General features: G+C 39.3%; 1 protein-coding gene across 2 annotated transcripts in view; it reads left to right on the plus strand.

Moving 5' to 3' along the window:
- Positions 1 to 22,605, plus strand: part of LOC114144895 (plexin-A1-like) — a 286,607-nt gene that overhangs the window by 150,214 nt on the left and 113,788 nt on the right. For both annotated transcript variants that reach the window (XM_028018126.1, XM_028018134.1), the window contains exons 5-9: positions 897 to 997; positions 3,542 to 3,665; positions 3,942 to 4,095; positions 4,780 to 4,879; positions 20,764 to 20,878. In XM_028018126.1, the coding sequence (XP_027873927.1) occupies positions 897 to 997; positions 3,542 to 3,665; positions 3,942 to 4,095; positions 4,780 to 4,879; positions 20,764 to 20,878 (594 nt within the window). The remainder of the gene's footprint in view (positions 1 to 896; positions 998 to 3,541; positions 3,666 to 3,941; positions 4,096 to 4,779; positions 4,880 to 20,763; positions 20,879 to 22,605) is intronic.

The raw sequence follows: 22,605 nt of genomic DNA on the forward strand, positions 1-22,605 counted from the left end.
TTCCTCACAGGTATGACTTTAACATTTCAGAAAGGTTGCTAAAGGGTTAATTATTTGGACCCTTTAGCAATTTAGAGTTTCCTGAAAGTGCCATAATTTTCAAGTTCTTTTGAATTTCTTGCTTTGCACAGGTCTGTTAAATGATATCTGCAAGGATCAGTTTCTCTGGGATTCCTAATGATAAATTCTGTCCCACTGATGCTAAGATATGCATGCAGGTGTCTTTTGCAGACAAATCCACTAAGCTGTATTGTTTGACATCATCAAAGTTTAGATTTGTTCTCATTCATGCCAGAAAACGGCGTTTGAAATGAGTCAGTGTTCAAACAGGGTAGTCACTGATGTTTATCTTAACGGTATCAAGTACAGTAGCTCATTGTTTTCAAATGCTTTGACTTTATTCGCGTTCATATCGAGATGCTAACAGAAATGTGTTGGGCTGAGGAAAGATAAGATAACTACAGAAAGTGAGTTGAGGTTTAAGTTTCTGTTTAAAAAAAAGCAATATGAACGTTAAAAGGAAGCCAACATCAAAAATGCATTTTGCTGCAAAGCTGGTCTTCACTGCTGTTTATGCGATTCACTTTTATGTGGCAAACCAACACTCAACACTTCCAAAAGACTAATTAAAATGAAATGTTAATTAAAGTTGACACTGAAGAGGCAAAGACATGATGTATTAGAAGTGAAATTGGATTGAAGTCTAACTAATATACAAACTGCAATAATGAAGCAATGTTTTTTTTTTGTGTGCAAGTACACACAAAAACCGTATCTGCATGTTCCTACAGTACGTCCAGTTACTCCTTACTATATTTAGTCTGTTGGATTGTCCCAGATGTTTCTCCCTCTGATGTTAACCAGCTGTGACCTTTTGTTTTTACATTTTCTTCCAGGTGACCCGTGTGCCGGTGGAGAGTTGTGAGCAGTACGCATCCTGTAGAGACTGTCTGGGATCAGGAGACCCTCACTGTGGCTGGTGTGTGCTACACAACATGTGAGTACTTGCACACAGTGAAGCTGCTTTTGAAGTTTAATTCGCCCGGTTTGTGTTGATTAAACCAGACGGTGGAGTAGCTTTCTGGAACGATCTTCTTTATCTCTCCTATCTTTTTTTCTTATTAGCATAAACCTCTTCCTTGGAGGTGCTTCAAGGATATCTGACTCGTCAGATCATTAAGAAATTTTATGTTTTAAAGCTTCAAAATACTTTTCAGCATTTCCACTTGAATGCTGCAATGTACAGTATATGGGCCTGGCTCTTAATGTTTGGCCTTAATAGGGTTTTATGTTTAGATCTAATCCCTTTATTAAACGCTAATGTTTTAGTGGCATGGTGTTAAAAAGAACTGTCCAAAAATACCTAAAAGGTGCTACATTTAGGTTGAATATATGAAACTTGAACATTTCTTACATCTGGTAGGTAAGATGCATGTCATTCATTTGATTAACTGTTTTTTTTATATCATCTTACTCTTGTATGGTTCAGTTAGCCTCCATTTCTGTTTCACTTTCCAGGATTTTAAAGATTAGGAAACCCTAATTTTTCTCTTTTGTAATTATGTTCAGTAAAATCTCCCATCAATAAATTGGGCTGTGCTCATTTTTTTAATTAGGTGTAATTGAAAATGTTCTGTCTTCCAAGAGCTCTCTTTATCACAGAATCCAAAAAGAAAAGAAAAGGAGGCTACTTCACAAAGTCTGTATCTGAGGTATTTAGAGATAATGGATGAGCTGCTCCATCTTGATGAAGGATGACTGATCAGCTGCTGTCAGTCATCTCTAGCAAGTACTGAACGCTTTGTTTGGCTGTTTTCTTTTCTCCTGTGCTGTACTTGGACTTTTACTGCTGTAATAATAAGCAACACTTAGATGTAGACGAGAGTACTTTGAATTTTAGATGACTTGGTTACACATGCTAATACTATCAACATTCATACAATGCTTCAATGAAGTGCTAACACATTAGGTTTTTACATTTTGTTACATTACAACAACAAGACCAATATATTTTAATCAGATTTAGCACAATAAGCCACAGATGTGCATAGTTCTGAAGTTGAAGGAAAATAAAACATTTATGCCAATAAAAATTGGAAGAAATGTGGGACTTTGCCTGGATCTCTCTTTAAAAATCTGCTGTTAAAAGAAGAAATAATTTTGACATATTTTGTAGTAGCTTGAGAAATGTATAATTATTACCCAAAATGCACAGGAAGCATATTTGTGTGCCTACCTACCCTGAGCTACAAAAGCCAAGTGTTTGGATAATTATATAGTTGAATCCTTCCATCTTGATTTATAAGTTGTGCCCATTGAAGCAGTACCCTGAATTACTGGTTTTATTTGTTTAATTTATCCAAGCAAATGCAGTATTTGCAATAAATACTCTGATTGGGCGGAAAGAAAACCTGTCTGTGATTGGCTCGTCATGTGGTTCATTTACATAGACTTTCTCAAGCTGTGAAGACAGAGCAGTCAGAGCAAAAGTTTGTCAGAGTTGACGTGCCACAAATGAATTGTTCACATAGATATATTCACATCAGTCTCGCTGCGCTTTTAGGCTGGGGGCACAAAAACATTCCTATTATCAGCAGCCAGTGTGAGGTTTCAAGGATCAACAGGAGGAGAGGTGCAAACCTGGAGCTCATTACGGAGAGACTCAGGCGTGTTAGAGCAGGGATGCATCTAAAGGCTGAACCAAAGCAGAAGTTTACTTTAACTAATAAATTACACACAGGTGGTCTTTTTACCTCTTAAAACTTTTGTAGTTGGTGGCACTTGAGTTTACTTTGGAGTATTAAAGTAAAAAGTGACAAATACAAAAGTACAACACTTTTCATATTTCTACTTGTCCTGGATCCCAAACTGGAGCAAAAACAGATACCTCGCCTTCTCAAGTCAACAAATGAGACGAAGGATGATTGAAGAGCTGCTGTCAGTCATTTATGCACCCTTTCATTGTGTGCTTGTTCCTGGTGTCTTACACAGTAATTCAGATTTTAGTGTACAGCTGACATTTCATTACACTTGAACCTTACACATACTGCCGCTGTAAGCATTCATACATATTTTAGTTTTGCTTCGGCTCCTGCAGATCTGCACAGCTATTGAAAAAGGGCTGATTTGGTTCACACGCCACCATTTAACATGACATATTCCAGTAATTGCTGGGCTCAGCTTTTTAAATGCAAGTTATTTTGTATGCGCTTCCCTAATTTATTTCTAATTTCCATGCATCTCTGCACACACTAATCAACAGACTCCTTGTCTGAAACTCAGTTTTTTTTAAGTAAATACATCGGATCAATAATTTTGTGATATCCACAGCAGTAAACCACTGGGATGTGCACGGCTTTATAAATGGCAACAATTTATGCGTCCCAGTTGAGAAAGGAGCTCTGTTATTAGCTTCTGCAGAACTTTTCATCAACAAGTAGAGTAAAATAAGCTGTTAATGTGAGATTAAAGGGGATATCAGAATATGATGCTGAGGATCTTTGTTAAAGAGATGTGACAGTGGGATAATCTCCTGTGATAGATGTTCGAGGAGGGATCGCTGCGAGCGAGCAGAGGAGCCGCAGCGTTTCACCACCAGAGTGGAGCAGTGCGTTCATCTGTCCGTCCACCCAGAGACCGTCTCTGTCACCATGTCAGAAGTGCAGGTATGGAGACCTGTCATGTTTTCATATCTTTTCAGATGTTTGGGGCTGTTTTTGTGTGTTGGTAAAGCTGGAGAAGGGGGAGACATACAGGGAAAAGGATCTAAAATGATATTAGATAAAGCTTGTTGATGTGTTATCAAAAGCAATCAGTTTAGGCCGGAGCCGAAAGCTGATATCGGAGCAGCGTTTTTCTGCTTCGGGGGCATCAGTAATGAAGTGTATTGATTGAAATTTCTGCTCTAGCTCATCTTTTCTGATTTCTGTCCTGCTTCCTAGTTGGTGCTTCATGCGCAGAACGTGCCCAGTCTGTCTGCGGGAGTGAACTGCTCCTTCGAGGACTACGTGGAGACGGAAGGACGCATCTACAGCGGACGGATCTTCTGCCTGTCTCCCTCTACCAAAGAAATTGCTCCCATAACGCGAGACCAGGGTAGCTAATTAGTTTTTTTGGTTTAAATAATTTGTAGATACTTAATAAGGAAACTTAGTAGTTATTTATTACCTCATATAAAGTGTTCTGGTCAAAATTATTTATTTTGATTTTGTTTCACAGTGTTCCTTTTCACATTTCTGTTGTAATTTAGGGCTCCTGACAGCCGTGACCTTCCCCATTTAGTTTGTCTTCTGCCTTCTCCTTCAAGTTAATATCAGCAGTTCATGCAGATATCAGTAAAATTTAGCTGCTGGCTCTTAAATCGTCGAGGACTCCACCATTGTCTTGTCGTGTTCACTCATTCACACTATTGCATTTATAACTTTCATTTTAGCTGCATACTATGTTCCAGTGCTTGAAGTAAATATCACTCCATCTTTGACTGACTGAGTTGGAATATCCAAAAAAGGTCTAAGTAGATGGGCAGGAGTTGGAGCGCTGCTATGTTTTATTTATGCAAGAAATTTGAGCAATTTAACTTAAAAAGGGTTTTATGTCTGAAGGAGCAGAACATGTCTAAAGCCACTGCTATTAGTGGCTTTACGATTGCACAAGACTTAGATGCCAACGTCATTTTTATAGCTCCATATTAGATAATGGACGTCATTCATGTTGGGTCATGATAATTAAATGCTGGAATAATGTAAAAAAGACTGTCAAATGTCTTGTGTTTCTTACTAGGTGACCAACGTATAATAAGACTGTACCTGAAGTCCAAAGAGACAGGAAAGAAGTTTGCCAGCGTTTTGTTCGTCTTCTACAACTGCAGCGTCCACCAGTCGTAAGTCAGCCGCTCATAAATGCAAAACAGGACAAAAACCTAATTATGCATTACATTTGATCCAAATTAAATAGCAAAAGAACAGATTAACTCATGTCACGGTAATATTAAACATCCATGCATAGCAGTGACAAGCACTAATAAGTAAATGTACTTTCTTGCTAAAAGCAGCGGTGCTAAAATGTTGGCTGACAAGTAACTCTTATTTTAATGGGGAGAAGTGAGGACGGCTCGCAACCTGTGCCTCTTCGGTATTCAATATATTCAAGCTTTTAACAAATCAATTAGTTAATTACATCTCGGGCAAATAAGGGAGTACTGGTGAGTGAAATAATAAATCGAATCCCATCCACGCAATGCCTAGAAGAGCAGCCAAGCTTGGGAGCCCAGAACACATCATTTACGCCGTTTGGAAGTGATTTATTCCTAATTTGAGTAAAGGAATACCGCTTTGCTTTTCAACACTGATTTCAAAGCAGTTTGTTTGGGTTTTTATTTGCCTGAATCTGTTATTTGTGGAGTAAATAGGAAGTCTTAAAATACTTTACCAAGTTAAAGTTGTTGTTCTTTGTGTCTCCCAGTAATGCCTTCATCAGTCATCATTAGTCCATGGATCTTTACATATCTGTTTTAGCCATGTATGTAGAGAGAAACTCTCATACCTACTGAAAGTTGTGGGTTCAAATCCAGCTTATTTGATTGGATGAATGTGGCTCAAGTATAAAAGAGGAAATCACCAGAAATCTCTATATAAGTGAAACAAATTTCAGTAAAAAATCTGGCAGAAAACAATTCTGACTTCAGAATATTCTGACCAACAGTATGAAAGAGCCTGTAGCAGAGATGGATTTAAGCAGCGCAGTTTATTGAATGGATCCTGTGTGGAATCATGTAAGGTGAGTGGGAGGTTTCAAAGCGTCTCCAAGGACAGTTTGAACTGAATTTGTGAAACTAATTGAGAATCCTCAGTCTGCCTTGAGTTGGCTCACTCTTATGTTTAGCTGTGTGTGTGTGTGGGAGGGGGGGAGTGCGCGCGTGTGTGGGGGTGTACGGTCAGATCACCAGTACGGATGTGAGCGCCGGGTCTGAACAAGACCTCTCAGGTCTTCAGTTTTCCTGTTTGTGCTTTTTAAAAAGGTAATTGTTTCAATATATCATCAGCACCACCTTTGCAGGTTTGGATTTAATATTTAGTCAGTACAGCTGTACTTTTTCAGGACTTTCATTCACACTTTAGCTGTCAGTGATGAGTTTGTCCTTCTGCCATTGATGCCCACCCACTTGTAGGTTTTTGTAATTGAGAGGCTAAGGGGTGGTGTGGAAATTGTAATGATGGAGACAATAAAGTCATGAAAATGCAGGGTTGTTGTAATCTATACATCCATTGCAATATTCAGAAATAGTACCAGAATAATATTTTTTCTGGTATCTTGCAGCCTTAGTTCCATCTAGACTTTGTGGAATCTAAATTTAGTCTGCTTCTTGATGTTTTCACAAAACCTTTTTGTGTGTTTGCTACATATGTTGGATATTTTACTCTATATGTACAAAGAAAAACAATCAATTTAGTCAGTAAAGCTAACAAATGTCATCATTAATTCACAAATACATTCTATTGCAACACTTACTAGCATTAATGAAAAAGAAGCAGGAAGAACAAAAACTCTTGTAAAAAGAAAAAAAAAACAAACAAAATGCCCCTTCCTCAATAATTACAGAACCAGTTTTCATGGCCGTATGCATTAAATTAACAATATAAGTTGCAAACTACATGTAATTCTCCTCATAATTAATTAATTAAGTGTATATGATTTAATAAATCTTCTGTCTTACAAAGTGTTTTGTATTGATGCATAGTGGAGCACTTGTTCTAGATTTTGGTGCTCAAATTTCAATAATATTTAGTTGTAGTTTACCAGAAATTGTGAATTATTCACTTTTGCCTTTCTTCTCTTTGTGGAGTAACACTGGCATTGTGTGTAACATTGTATTCAATTCAGATTGACTTTTTATCCCAAAGGGAAATTAAATGTCATAATTAATGTCATTTTCAAAGAGTCAATTTCTCTCATTGCAACAGTCAGTTGCAATGAATCTGGAGAGGCCTCTGACTGAAGACACTGTTGATGTGTAACATTCTCATGTCATGTAACAGCTCTACATCTACATTGCTGTTTATCCCCTTTGAAATGTTTTCAGTGAAATCTTTCTTTATTTTAACCAGTACAAAATGTAGCCTTTTATTTACCAGCTGACCAGTAACATGTAGGGGTGGGGCAGCAGTGAATTTCTGCTCCTGCATCATCATCAGTATCTCATTATAACGACTTTAAATCAAAGGGTTGATCCGATAAAATGTTAGCTTGATACCAGTAACTGCCCCATGCTGCGTTGACCCCTGCAGAGTTGGTGGCCGGTAAATTGCCTGTCTGTTATTACATAGAACTGCTAAGGTGTCATCCTGTATGTACATTTGTCATTTTCAGAGTTATTAGTATTCTAGGTTGCTTCCAAGTTGAACATTAGTCCAAACAGATAGAGAGTATTTGTCAGAGTTTCTGTCAGATCATGTGCTCTAATAGATTCTGACAAAAAGCAGTTCTTACAAAGCTGACAGCTTCTTTGCAGCATTAGCATTCTCCCAAATGAATGGTTGAAATAACCCTGACAAATATCCAGCAACAGCTCTTATGTCAATTTATTCATGACTTGCCTTTCGTTTTTTCTATTTTTCCTTTGAGATTTGACTGGTGCCTTTTATTTTTAATTATGACATCTTGTTGCACCCACCTATTTTCCTTCCCTTTTATTTTTTTGACACTTCTAGCTGAAAAATTGAGGCTGATTTCAATAAGTCGGCCCTTAATAATTGCAAATCCGCAGCTTTATTTCACCTCCCTGTATTAGTCAGGTATATCTCCATGTGGACTTGAACTAAAAGGAGGTCCAGGCTGACAAACCAACAGAGCAGCAAAGTGATAAACCAACCAACCAATCCGGAGCAAGCCCCTAACTGTCTTGTCTTGTTAAATACAGGTTATATAAAAAATAAAAAGACATTCAATACCACGACTCGCTGAGTGTGATTTACAGCCCAGGGATTTGGACAGCCTTCGCTCTGTCTGACTGCAGCCTCGTCCACCAGGCACAGACTCCCACCATTCATTAGGCAACCAGGAGTTGGTTTCGTAAAACAAAACAATACTGCTTCTCACCTATAGAGGGCTCCCTTTTTATCTGATCTCCTGCCCGGGTGTCCATGCATTATAAGGAGTTTTAAATTTATGTGTCTAAATCAAGACCTTAAAATGTCTAAAATTTAAAAAAAGATTAAGTTGACCTTAAATACGTTAATCACAGGACTTCAATTTTGTCCTGACAGGAGTATTTAATGTAATTCTTTTTTTTTCTTGGGGGAATTTTCTGTCAGGCAAAAGTTTGAGTCGCATGCAAACATCTTAATTACATTCTGTGACTGGAATTGCTGGTGGCTACCGGTAACTAGCTACTGATATAGCTAGCTAACAAAGGCATATTAGTCTTTGATAATAAATACAGTGGCTACTATATCTTGCTATTAGGGTAAATTGTATGCAGTCAGCAATATACCCTTGCTATCCAGCCAGTTAGCAAGCTGCCTCCATCATCGATAAGTTCAAATGTTTCTCCAGTTGGCTGGGTGACGTTGGCGGACTTCCGCTGCCGACCCATACGAGGCTACGTACAAAAAAACTTTTACATTTGGCACTTTGGAGGTTAAGGCTCCAAAGTGAGAGCCATGTGAGGTGGGAGAAGCACAAAGTTTTTGCTAATTCCTTCCATTTACAGTTTTTCAGTCTTGCCTGTCCTTCCTTTTGATACATTTAAATCATAAAATAGGACTAAAAGCATTACTTTTTCCACACTAATTTGTTTTAACTCTTCCGAAGTGATAGCTAGATGGTATTTGCTCTCCAAGTTGAAATGATGAAATAAGTTTATTCTTTATTATGAACCCCAGACATTAAGGTGAGTTCTTTATGTTTGACCTTTTGTATCTGTTTTAGACGTTTTTGTGCTTTTGCATTGAACTGAATTGAATTTCAAGATTTTACAGATTTAACCCTGTGTTTTATGGTCTACCTGTTATGTGTTGCGTTTCTACCACACAACACTTTGGTCATCCCATCATCCTCTGATCTCATTGCTTCTCTCCCTCTCTCTCTTGCCTCTTGTTCATCAGCCCATTTATTGCCTGAGATCTGCTCTCGGCCCTGCATATATCTGCATAGTAATAGACCGTTAATTAGCTCTGGCTGGAGTTTCTGTGTGGCAATGGTCATAAATGGAGTGGGCTTGGAGAGGGAGAGCTCACCTGGGCCTCTTCTCCAGCCTTTACTTTCTGATGTTCTGTTTTTTGTTGTACTGTTTATTTATTTACACAGTGGCAAACCACCACTTTTTAAAACATTTCAATAATGTTTTAAAAAGGAGAAATGCATGGTAAGGGGTGATAGCAAAACATGCTAATTTCCACCTGCTGCCCCTGGACAGGTTGATGTAATAGAGTTTGACTTAACAGATCATGAATTGGTGAAAAACCAGTTTAATCATAAAGTCAAATCATTATTCAAATCTCACTTAAACCAAACAAACTTCAAACCAAGAGACAATTCACAAAACAGTTTCTTTCATCAATAACAAGTGCAAATCTGCATACTTAACATCCCTATATTTAGCCAAATCTGCAAATATTTCATAACCAGAACATGTCAGAATTTCATTTGGAAAATTGTTCCGGTAACTCTTCGCGGCAAAAGATAAGTTTTTGTAAAACCAGTCCTACATTTTGGGATGCTACACTCACCTCTAGAGGGAGCCCTTCTTATCTGATCTCGAAAAGACGAATCTTTGTAAAGGCGGAGTCACAAGGGCATGATGAGTTTTATAAACTCAACAAATGTTTGCATGAAATATCAGATTTTCAAAGTTAAAAGAAAGGATTTAGAAAGAATGTTGGTGCTAATATTGTCAGGATTTCTTGTCATGCATCTTTGAGACACTCTTATATGTTGATTCAAGAGGTTTTAAAATTGTTTAGCTTCTCAGTGACCATACAATACAAGTCATACAATATAACAAAACATGAAAAAAAAAAGCATTTAGATAAATGCTCTGCTGTAGTAAGAGATCCACATGTATACTGTACTTGAATTTTAAAGACTCTGAGCTTTTTGGACATGATTTTTAAAGACTAAGGTTAGATTCAAAGTTATAAAATCCTCAACATTTTACTTTTATCTGAATACTTTTTCATTTTCCTTGTAACATAAAAAAACCAAACATTGCACTTGTCTTTTCTGTATTTAACCCGAGACTGGATTTTTACAGCCAATAAGAGATGCCATTCAGTTCATCTGTTAACCTAAAGACCACTTCTCTTGCATTTTCCTTTGAGCAAACAGAACAGCGTCATCTGCACATGTAACAATATGTTGTTAACACGTGACTGTTAATGTTTGGTCTTTTTTCTTGTTAAAACCTATGCAGGATGCATTAAAATGACTGCAAAAGGAAGACATTCATGAGTATCTGCCTTTGTGCACGTTTGCTGCACGTTTTTGCGTGGGTGTGCATTCTCTGCTGTGCCCCCCCACCCACTTCGCCGCTTAAATAGGCTTGCTGCTGTTTAAGCCTTTGATGTCGGCCCCCCTCAGGAGTCTGTAGCGAAACTACAGTGCGGCAGCTTTAATGTAAGCCAACGTTTTACACACTACTCCCCTACCGCCGTCACCTTTGACCTTGAAATCTTTGACCCCGCCCGTAGAAGGTCGATGCGCAGGAGTCGCAGCGTTTCAGATGGCTGGTAATGGAGCTGTCCTGGTGGGTGTGGAGCAGGTGGAGAGGCTTTACAGCATCAGCACTGGTGCACAAGCAGAGCAGCCCAAAGGTTGGCGGGCCAGACGGGCGTGTGCGTGTCTTCGCACGGCTTGCCCGAAGGTACGCACGACGCAAAAAAAAAAAGCACCACCGGCTTCACCGGCTCCTGCATCCTCTTTAAGCGAACGCACAAACAGGTGCTTTCACAGTCAGAGGCAACAAACGGAGACAGAAGGCGCAGACTTGGCACAGCAGATTATGCCGAGAGCTATTTACATACGCTTTTTACAATATTAGGCATTTGCATTAAAAAAGAGATTTGGAATAGTTTAATTGAGCATGCGGGAGGGAGGAATAATGCATCTTTAAAGAGAGGGATTGAAGCGAACGGCGATGGTGCTGGAGGGGAGAGCAGAGCATTGAAGAAAACCCACATTCCCCGAGTGCTGGAGAGGCATGAAGAGGGAAGGAGAAATATAAAGCAGTGTTAGCAAACAAGACGGAGATTGTGCGTTATTGTGTGGCGGGATAATGCGTCCCACACAGCTGAAAGGTTAGCGACCGCCTCCCCCCCACTCAGCTTCAGGCCGCCATGACCATTTCAATATGAAAGAAGCAGTGAAAGGAGGTACTCAGCGGATGGGATCGGCCCACACTCCAGCCTGCAGGAGCCGCTCTCATTTCCAGGCGATCCCGCCACCTTCCCTCTCCTCCCTTGTTCATCAACTTTCGGACTCCTCATGTGCGACACTGTTTAGGCTCATCTTTGTTTTGTGATCACCCATCCATTAGTTGATGGTGCTGATTTCTCTGGCATTGTCCAATTTTCAATGAATGCATCCCATTTTCTTTAATTAAACTGAGAGTTGAGACTCACCGACTCGCTGCTTTTGGACATTGCTCTGACAATCTCCAATAATATCGAGTAATGAGTTTGAGCCACCCCACTGAGAATCTAAACTTCTCATTTGGTTCCTGGGCTGCGTAACTTAATGATGTATGCATCACTTTATTGCTGCTCGCTGTGTAGCGGCACTGGATAAAACTCAAAGGGATTTGTTTGGTGATCAAGCTGAAAAGCCACTCTGTTTAGACTAGAAGGTACAGCGTCCTGCAAAAGGATTTATTTACTGTTTTTTCATGTAATGTGACAGTACATCAGTAATGCACAATAGAAAGGGGACGGAAAAATATTCATAACCGCTTTTCTTTTTTAATTTACAAGTAAATGATCTGAAAAGAGCAGCGTACGTATGTATTCAATCCTTTCTACCTTGATGCCCCTGAATAAAGCCCAGTGCAGCATGCCATAAGCCAGGTATGGGACACAGCAAACATGTAAGTAAAATAAAGTTGAACATCTAGATCTACTTCTAAAATGCTGCTTGTCTTGTATAAGATTAAATTCATGTATCTAAAATTAAGGTCTTAAAATGTCTTAAATTAATTTTAAAATGTAAGATGGCCTTGCTAATTACATAACAATATAATACAATAAATGTTGTCATGGCAGGACTATCTTATGTTTTTTTCTTTTCTCATTTGACTTTTCTGTCAGACGAATGTTTGAGTCACCCTCAAACATTATTATTGTGTTTTTTGGGGTTGCGACAGCTACTGATAACTAGCTGTTAGTATAACCTGGCTAGCTGGCTAGCTCTGTTGCGTCTCTCATGGGTAGAGAGAGTAAATTTATCGCCGGTTGGCTGGACGACATTCGTCATTGGTTCACTTCTGACACCAACCAAGACGATGCTATGTTCATTGTGTGCTAAAAAGTTTGACACTACTGCTCTATGAAATATGCATTTCTGTCATGATGCAGGTTTTACATTTTACTGATAATGGTCTTAAAAGGTTTTAAATTTGAATTTTAAAATGTGCAAAATTCCTTGTGTAAAACAAAGGTCCTGTTTATAGAAACGTTTCCCTTTGATTACCTGACAAAAAGCTACGCCCAAAATGGAAAAACAAATGGCAAAACAAATAGCACTGGAAATGATGTAATATGCATGTCAGGCCTGTGGGAGGCAGTAAAACGTTTGTGGACTCACTAATCCAGGGGCAACTTTTGTAACCCTTGGCTTCTGTAGAGGTGTGTGATCTGGCATGTGTAATCTATGCGTCTTCGTTTATTTGTTCCACGATCAGCAGTTTTAGCTTAATCTCCCAATTTTTTTCAAAAGATGCAGCAGCTCAGACTGAAGATGGAAGTCTGTCATTGTTGTGCTGTCTGCTGGTAAGAATCGGGCCTGAGGGCGCGAGCGCAAAATGATGTGACTGACTTTGAATGTTTTCCATTGGCATTTACATGGCCATTATTCAGATTTTTGTCTGCCCAAAACATTGTGACCATGTAAAGACAGGTGCAATGTTTGTAACAAAACATTTACATTTTACTATCCTGCTAGTTTTGTGCAAACAGGGAGTTAAAATTCCACAGTATCCCCACTGTTACCTTCCTTAAGCATGACTGTGGAAGCTTAATGGAGTTGTTGAGGATATGGGTTGAGGTAAATACAGGGCAATTCTGAAAGAAAAGCTTTTAGAGGCTGCAAATAACTTCAATGGAGCAAAGGTTCACCTTTCAGCAGAATAACAATTCTAACAGCTGCAATTGAAGAGATTATCTCAAGTCATATTTACATTTTATAATGTCCCAGTCAAAGTCCAGGTCTAAATCCAATTGAGTCAGATTTTGTTTATAGACCAGAGCTTTCAAGTCTGATTGAGCTTGCAAAGAAAAATGGTCAAATGTCAGTCTGTAGACGTGTGTAGCTGGTGCAGACATATCCCAAAAGGACGTTCTGCAGAGTATCGACCCAGACGGACTGAGCTCTCCTTGTTAGGACAGAATTGCAGCCTTATTTGTGACTTCATCAACACTCGCCAGATTTAATTGAGGATATGATTGTTGACTCCCTCCATACATGCTTTGGCTTGCTTGCATATCAACAGCGTTGTTCCATCGATCCGGCCTCACAAGAACAAAAGCTTAGAGGAGATGAAAAGGCATTTGACCCAGCTCTGTTGCTGGGCCTTGCTAAACAGCAGGCGATTTTTATTGACTACATTGCAGCAGCAGCACAACCACTTACCCCAGGTCTATTGTCCAGGCATTGACATCTCTACTGTAAGACAAGTCTCAACCGGCCAGGTGACCCAGAGGAATGCTTGGATGTCAATGCAAGTGACAGCTTGTGTGTGTAAGTTTGTCGCCCCATATAAGGGGGTGTGCGTGCGTGTGGGTGTGTGTGGCTTTTAGAGGTGTGAGCATACATAGCATGTCTGTGAATGTGCACACACGCGTGCCTGCAACAAGAAATCGATGAACCCCGGGGTTAATAGTGAGGAGGAACTGACTCACGAGCTCTGCTAACAAACATCGGACTGTTAGCATAACCTCAGCCCACCCCTCTCCCTGTGGAAATCCACTGATATTGATTAGAAACCTCAGACTGCAGTTGAGACTGGTTTCAATAGCTTATCTCTGACTATGTAAAGCCCCCTGCCATGAGACCATCACTCCACTGCAAACAAATTAGGAGTTAACCCTCACAAAATCTGAATAAACCAAGGACATAGAGAAAGGCAGTGCAAGGTCTAGAGTGAAATTCAGTTTGAGGACGTCCTTTCAGGCATCTGGCTAGTTAAGCAGTTGTCCTCCAGTTGAGTTTTAATCTCTCTGAGTCTTATTACAGTGACGTTTTCTCATGTGACTTGCCAGTCACACCATTCTATATTAAGGGACAAAAGATTGCAATATTGTGATGGAGTTCTGTCTAAAGTACCTTTCTGATGATGTCCTATTTAAATATATGAATCCTTGTGGGTTTATGCAAATTAGGTAAAGACAAATGTTGGTTATATTAAGATGTTTTTGTGCTTTACAGTGTGGACAAGATTTATCTTTAATATCCAATGCTAGCTTTACATTATGCTAACATTATGCTTTATTATGCAAAATATATGTACTTAAAAAATCTAAATGAGTTTATTGCTAAAGATTAGGAGAAAAGAAATTAGGAAGTTTTCAACACAATTATTGGGGCCATAGCAAACAAAGCATTTCAATGCCTCCCTGCAATGCATGGAAAGTTCCTATTACTCTACACCTCAAAATAACTGCCACTTCCTTTCACCGTTATTGCAGCTTGTACTGCTGCATGCACCTCCACAATATATGTATCAGAACATGCGGCTGGATCTATCTGGTAATATTTCAAAAGAGCAGGAAGAAATCTTGTGTTTTTTGAACAACAACAATATTTGTTGTTAATCTGTAGATAAGAGATGAGTGCGTTTTCTGGTAACCAAGTGTCACAAAGTAAACATCTGATTTTTACTTTTGCAAAATTTACCAACCGTAAATTTCTTGTGTCTAAGCAGATGAGCAGTAATTCTAAAGAGCTTATGTTAACTATCAAACGGGATCCGTTCATAACAAGGTTAGTTTATTGTGTTCCAAAAGCACAATTGTGGTTGATGTAATAATTTGTGCAGCAATCCAAAATGTACCCGATCATCACTACCTGCCATTGTTTGAATATAAAAAATAAAAAATCAGATTCAACTTAACAGACCACCTCTCTTCTCTGCTGCTGATGAAGATGTCTGGGATGTTATGTTTTTTGTTTTTATAATTCTGCATAATATACCAGGTCAATATTTGTGTGAATATAGTTAATAAAGCCTGTAGCTGTGAAGCATTTTTGCTTAAGTTTCTGTGACGTCACCGCGACAACTCTGTGGACTTTTATGATGTTGGTGTCAACTTTAAAACAATATTAGATTGTGTAACCCCTATTTTCAATCTTATCAGCTTGGTGTCACATGAAAACCAGTTCAATGTGAACACTGTTGCCACTGGGTGGTTTAATGTGTCATAAAAATGTATCTTTGCACGGCAGACATCTGCTTTGAGTCCGCATAGAGTACAGCACAGAGTACAGCATAGAGTACAGCATAGAGTACAGCATAGAGTACAGCACAGAGTACAGCATAGAGTACAGCATAGAGTACAGCATAGAGTACAGCACAGAGTACAGCATAGAGTACAGCACAGAGTACAGCACAGAGTACAGCATAGAGTACAGCATAGAGTACAGCATAGAGTACAGCATAGAGTACAGCACAGAGTACAGCATAGAGTACAGCATAGAGTACAGCACAGAGTACAGCACAGAGTACAGCATAGAGTACAGCATAGAGTACAGCACAGAGTACAGCACAGAGTACAGCATAGAGTACAGCATAGAGTACAGCACAGAGTACAGCATAGAGTACAGCATAGAGTACAGCACAGAGTACAGCACAGAGTACAGCATAGAGTACAGCACAGAGTACAGCACAGAGTACAGCATAGAGTACCGCAAAGAGTACCGCATAGAGTACCGCATAGAGTACAGCACAGAGTACAGCACAGAGTACAGCATAGAGTACAGCAAAGAGCACCGCATAGAGTACCGCAAAGAGTACCGCATAGAGTACCGCAAAGAGTACCGCATAGAGTACCGCATAGAGTACCGCATAGAGTACAGCACAGAGTACAGCACAGAGTACAGCACAGAGTACAGCATAGAGTACAGCATAGAGTACAGCAAAGAGTACAGCAAAGAGTACAGCATAGAGTACAGCATAGAGTACCGCATAGAGTACAGCAAAGAGTACCGCATAGAGTACAGCAAAGAGTACCGCATAGAGTACCGCATAGAGTACCGCATAGAGTACCGCATAGAGTACCGCATAGAGTACAGCAAAGAGTACAGCAAAGAGTACCGCATAGAGTACAGCAAGGAGTACCGCATAGAGTACAGCAAGGAGTACCGCATAGAGTACCGCAAAGAGTACCGCAAAGAGTACCGCATAGAGTACAGCACAGAGTACCGCATAGAGTACCGCATAGAGTACAGCATAGAGTACAGCAAGGAGTACAGCATAGAGTACCGCATAGAGTACAGCATAGAGTACCGCATAGAGTACAGCATAGAGTACAGCAAGGAGTACCGCATAGAGTACCGCAAAGAGTACCGCAAAGAGTACAGCATAGAGTACCGCATAGAGTACAGCAAAGAGTACGTGGGAACCTCCAAAAAGGGAGTTCCATGTTTTGTAAGTGAGCAGAGTCTGAGCAGAGACTAAGTGTGAGCACGAGGAGAAGTTTTGAGTGCAATCATTACAAGTTTTGAGAAGAAAGACATGAAGTCCTGCTTTCAAAATATAAATGTAAGCAAAAGTATTAAAAGTTTTGAGAACAAAAAACGTGAAATCCTGTGGATGTTTGTACACCACGACCTTTAACCTGTGGAATGGAGTTTTTTGCTGGGTGGATGAAGACTTCAGGCACTTTTTAAGGTAAAAGATGTGATCAGGAAACAGTGTAATTGTCTGTAGCTGTGCTTTATCTCCCTCTTTTTCCACATCATGTGTCAGAATAAAAGCCTTACAGATTAAACAATGCTGGTATGGAGTGTAGTATTTTTAATAATAACACGAACCTTTGGGTTGGGGTTTTGTTGTTAAAGGATGTCAAGTTGGTTGAATTTTCACAGCATTCTGCTTCTGTTAATCCAGCTTAATATCGCCTAGAGTTTGTATTTCCTGTTAAACTCTAGCATGTTTTAAATCAAACACAGCTTTTGGCCTTTTATGGAAATAGAGGAGGAAATGCTCCAGTTGAAGAAGTATTTTAAACGTCTACTTCACAGTTTATGTCGGAGGTAAAAACATAAACAACCCTCCACATCCAAATAATGTGTCTGGGGGGTTGCTAATAAAGAAAAGCTCTTTCCTACATTTTGGTCTTTATTCTGTCTTTAAAACCCTCCTGTTATGTTCCGGGTCAAATTGACCCGTTTTAAAATTTACAAATTAAAAAAAAAAAATAGAAGCATTTTTTTTTGCATGAAACGTTTTCTATTTGTCTTAATAGGTGCACTCTAGACATAAGTTGAAAATTTATTCATTTTACACATTTGTACCAAACCCTAGGTCTACTTTTTACATCGATACTGTTCGGGTCAATTTGACCCGGCAGTCAGGTTAAAGTGCAAAAAAAGATTTTAAAATGTCCAATTCTATATGTTTCCTTGCAGTTATGAACCATATTTCACCACACACACACTCACACACAAACACACGCAACCACACACACACAAGCCCACTTTCTCACTATTCTCTTTACTTCACTAGGAAACTGCGAGAAAGCAGGTGTTCACACAACCTTTGACGGGAATCTTTTCTATTCCTGTGGACAAACTCCACCCACACTGAGTGACACTCAGCAGAAGTGGATGAAAACATAAATACTCTCTGCATGACTCATTTATCTTGATTTTAATCAGCGGGTCAATTTGACCCAGAACAGTATGTGTGTCTCAAGTTCAATTATATAGATCACCCTTTGGTAAAAAAAAAAAAGTATAATATAAAATAATTTACCAAAGGTCAACTTTGTGTCTAGGTTTTTTTCAGTGGACATTAAAAATCTAAATTCCATTTTTTATGTCCAAATGAGTAAATGAGTAGGTTGTCGTCATTGATCCTTAATTTCTGAGAAATAATAAAACATCATTGCACAAATATTGATTGAAATGGTTAGTATTGGAGTTAATAATCAGATACAAAAATGTTTTGGAGGAATTTTTTGGTTTCTGACACTATTGCATGATTAAACACTCCCTGGGTCAAATTGACCCACGAACATTTTTGCTGTACCCTAGAAACGAACATAACAGGAGGGTTAAGAAATTAGACAATTGGTTGGTGCAAGCAAACAAGTTGCTTATTTACAGGAACAACATTTGTTTCCTGTTTTTCATATCAGTTAACTCATGTTCTCTTTGGCTGCCCTTTTAGTGATGTGGAGGGAGACTCAGGAGCCTTTTAGTGGCTCTAATCTACAGAACATTGACTGTGGGTGGTGTTGGAGGACTGACTGAGCACTCTGGCAGGACCAGCTAATTAAACATTAGATTTCTTGATCCAGTTGAATCCCATTTTGTTTTAGTGTGATGTAACAGCTAGAAAACAACATCCTGCTTAAACAAGAAAAAGGACGAAACAAGGAAAAGTTGAAGACTTTTTCAAAAGCAGGCTTGTTTTTTTTGTCACTCTTCACGTTTGCATGTTGAATGATTACGTGTTCTCTACTATATGACTAAGATTAGGAAGAGAGAGGCTGTGTTTCTTCAAGCAGGAGTCACATGATTGACAGAAAGCAGAACGTAATTTAGTCCAGTGCTGATAAGAACGTACTTGCAAAAGATGTGATCAAGCAGGCGCTTTAAGAGAAAATGTTGTTTTCCTATTACTTACTATCATCTCCCTCCTGTTAAATGTCTGACATTGAGTAAATTAAAAACTTTAACTAGCCATTTTATTCCTGCACAGTATTTTCTTCCATTCCACATGATAGCCTTGTTTTTGTCTTCTAATCCATCTTTGAATGTGTATATATTCATTTTGCCTCCTCAACTCTGAATGAATAAAGAGAGAGAGAGAGAAAAAAATGTTATATAAAAACAGGCTTATCTTAGTCTGCCAGCTTAGTTCTCACTAAGCCTCCAAGCATGGAGAATAAGAAGGAGGGAGTGTTGCTCCGGCTCTGACTGCTCTCTCTCTCTCCCTCAGCTGTTTTCAGCATCCGCCTTGGCCTGCCTGACAGCTGGAATAAAATCTTAATGCAAGAGACCGTAGTTACATTTGTTTTTCTAACGTGATTTATGGAGATTTGACCATAAACAGTTGATGCTGTAGAAGTTTGGTTTTTCTCAGGCTCAGAGTTTGATTTAAACCCCCAGACTTTTTGGGTTTTGTTCGTTTCTGCTCCGTTTCTGGATTTCATTGATATGTTTGTTGATAATCGATGAGAATTTGGTACAACAGGGTTTCAGGGCTGAGATGTCTGTTCATTTAGGGAATGTTTCAGAAGTGCCACGCATTTTCTAGTGCCCTGGCAGCTTGAGCTCTGCTGTAATAGAAATGCTACTCATTTTTATTGCTCCACAAGTAATTCAACTGAGTTTGTGATTGGTAGTTTAGGTTACTAAGGCATATAAAACCCCCTGAGGAAGGTTGGAAAGTCACACCACACCCTAACATGATGTGTCCATCCTGGGTATACCTGTACTCACCGACCCCATATGGCAGATACTGCAGTTAAGCTCCAACCAGCATTCGAGGAAGTTCCATAACTTTCCTAAAGAAGTTTTGTCTAGACATGTCCTGGAATTTTTAGGGATTTCTTTTAGCATTTTGCAGTCTGCTCTCACAGTGAACTCGCCTAGTTAGCCAGACCTGAATGTGTTTTCAGTCATTTTGATTGTCCTCCGTTTGTCAATTAGTTTGACAAATTGTGTTATAAACAAGGTTATTACATTTACCTAAAGCAAACAAAAGAACAATAACTGAAATTAAGAAAACCCATTCGTTAACTAAAACAAATAAAAACCATAATTAGTGGGGGAAAATTACAGCTTACTGGAACTATATTGTATGTTTATAAACCTAACTAACACAGACTGCAATTATAGATACAATATATTTTGGTTTTGTGCTCATGAATTTATTTATTAGCCTTTAGAACTGATGTAAAATTGATTTGTTCTCCTCCTCCCCTACAACCAGTTTAAGTTGGAGTAAATATGGGGAGGTCCACATGAAAAGTGATTGGTTCAGGCACAAAGCCGGCACATCCAGATGCTGGCAGGTTAATGGTAAGGTGAGGATGTCTGACAGTTGCTTTTAGTAGTTCTATTCAAATGAATAAAGTCCTTTTGGTCCTTCTGCAGCCTCAAGAAACCTCATCAGTTTATTTTCCCCTCCTCACACCGTTGGATTTTTCATGTTTTCTATTTGTTCTTCTTCCGTTTTCTAAGTAAAAACAGTGATGTACATAATTACCAAAAAACAAGAAAGTGGTTAAAAACCTCGGGTTTTACCTCTTAATTATGTTATTGCTTTAAAAAGGTAGCCTCCTCTAACCTCCCCCCTCCTGTTTGTCTCAAATTCTCGATTCCTTCCAGGTGCCTGTCCTGTGTCAACGCCAACTTCCCCTGCCACTGGTGCAAATACCGCCACATGTGCACGCAGAACGCCAGCGACTGCTCCTTCCAGGAGGGCCGGGTCAACATGTCCAAGGTGAGCGTCAGTGTTAGCACGCACAGTTAGCCACGTTACGCAACATGTGAACACATTTCCAAGAATGAATAGCAGGCGTGCACATCTGCACCCATACGGTTTCAGCACATGTGCATAGCAACCCTAGCGGTGCAGCTGGGAGCCGCGCAGCGCCTGAAGTTGTGTGTGTGTGTGTGTGTGTGATGGGGTGAATTAGTGCTGCTGTGAGTGGCCCAGCAGCAGCTGCTGCACTCTAAGCAGCGCTAGATTTATTCACTTATAAACAAGTCGGGGTGAATGGGTATGCAAATGGAAGCATGCGCTTGTCGTCCCAAATGTTATATTTGCATGTAAGCCCCTCATCCACTCATGGGGCCCGGGTCTTTGTCAAGTTCTCTGACTCTCCCTGGCTTGTTCACAAACATGGTAGAAGAAGAAAATATCTCAAATATTCTCTGTTAAACTGTCTTTTTTTAAAAATATTGGACCGTCTCATTACTGGATGCTACATATTTTTCCCCAGAACTTTCTATGGCATTTCCTTCATTTTCTTGTGACTTGTCAGATTTTTGTCCCCCTTCTTCTCCTTTTGTGCTGCATGGATGCCAGCACACTTGGCTATTCAATCGCTGCTGCCACTTTTCTCTTGGTTTTTCACTCACTTCCATCTTTGTTTTTGGAAGAAAACTGAGATGTTGAAAGGGTATAATCAGGAAAAACATGCTGCTCGGTGCACTCAGCATGGGTGGGTGTGAAGTAGGTGTGTGTGGGTCTGTGTTGTATGTGGCTCTCGGGTTGGAGGCTCTAGGAATTTCCTGTTGTTTTTGTGTTTGGTGTATGGTTTCCTGTGTGCATCACCACTGAGTTTAACTTAAAGCGTCTCTAGAAAATATTCCAGTGGCCTTCAGATATACAGACACACATAAGTATGTTGTCACTTCTGGTAAAAGATTTGTAAAAGCCTGAAAATAACTCCTTTCTTTCAATGTAGCAACAATCTCACTGTGAAACACAGAAACAAACTACAGGTTTTCTAGGAGTTAGGCAGGGGTCTGCAACCTCCGGCTTCAGAGCCACCAGCAGATCTTTCACAATGGCTCTTAGTAACTATAGTTAAAAATGTAAAAATAAATAAAGAGCTAATATTTGTAAGCTTAGGTATAATAACAAATGTAAGTTTTTAACAGTTTTTCAGTTTGTTCCTTCAGTATTCGCTTTGAATTTCCAGAGAGAATGTCACAAAACGCACTATTGATATGTTTTTAGTAGAAATGCACCGATTTGCTTTTTTTATTTACTACCGATATCTGAGGTTTAATATTGGCCAATACCGATCCGTTAGAGAAAAAACAGCTGAAATGTTTTTTAAACACAGACATAAACCCACTGAATTACGAATTGATTTGATAACTCTCCACCTGCAGAGGTGATATGAATGCTGTGCCATACATTCACACCCTCACAGATACCTGAAAAATAACTAATATAGGTTTATTTTAATCCTAATCTTTATTGTTATCACAATAGTTCCACAAAGTATCGCAATAAAATTCTAAGTCCCTGTCACCCACCCTTATTTTGTGGGCTACAATAGGTTAAGTTGCAATCAGAAGGTTGTAGGTGTGATTCCAGCTTCTACCTGTCACTTAACTCCAATTTGCAACTTATTTTAAGATGGGATTTTTTTTCTCCTCCACTGAATAAAATTTCTTCAAATCAAAAGCTGGGCGCCTTTAAAATGTTCTGTG

The sequence above is a fragment of the Xiphophorus couchianus genome, chromosome 1 (genome assembly GCF_001444195.1).
Source record: "Xiphophorus couchianus chromosome 1, X_couchianus-1.0, whole genome shotgun sequence".
In the NCBI taxonomy this organism is placed as follows: domain Eukaryota; kingdom Metazoa; phylum Chordata; class Actinopteri; order Cyprinodontiformes; family Poeciliidae; genus Xiphophorus; species Xiphophorus couchianus.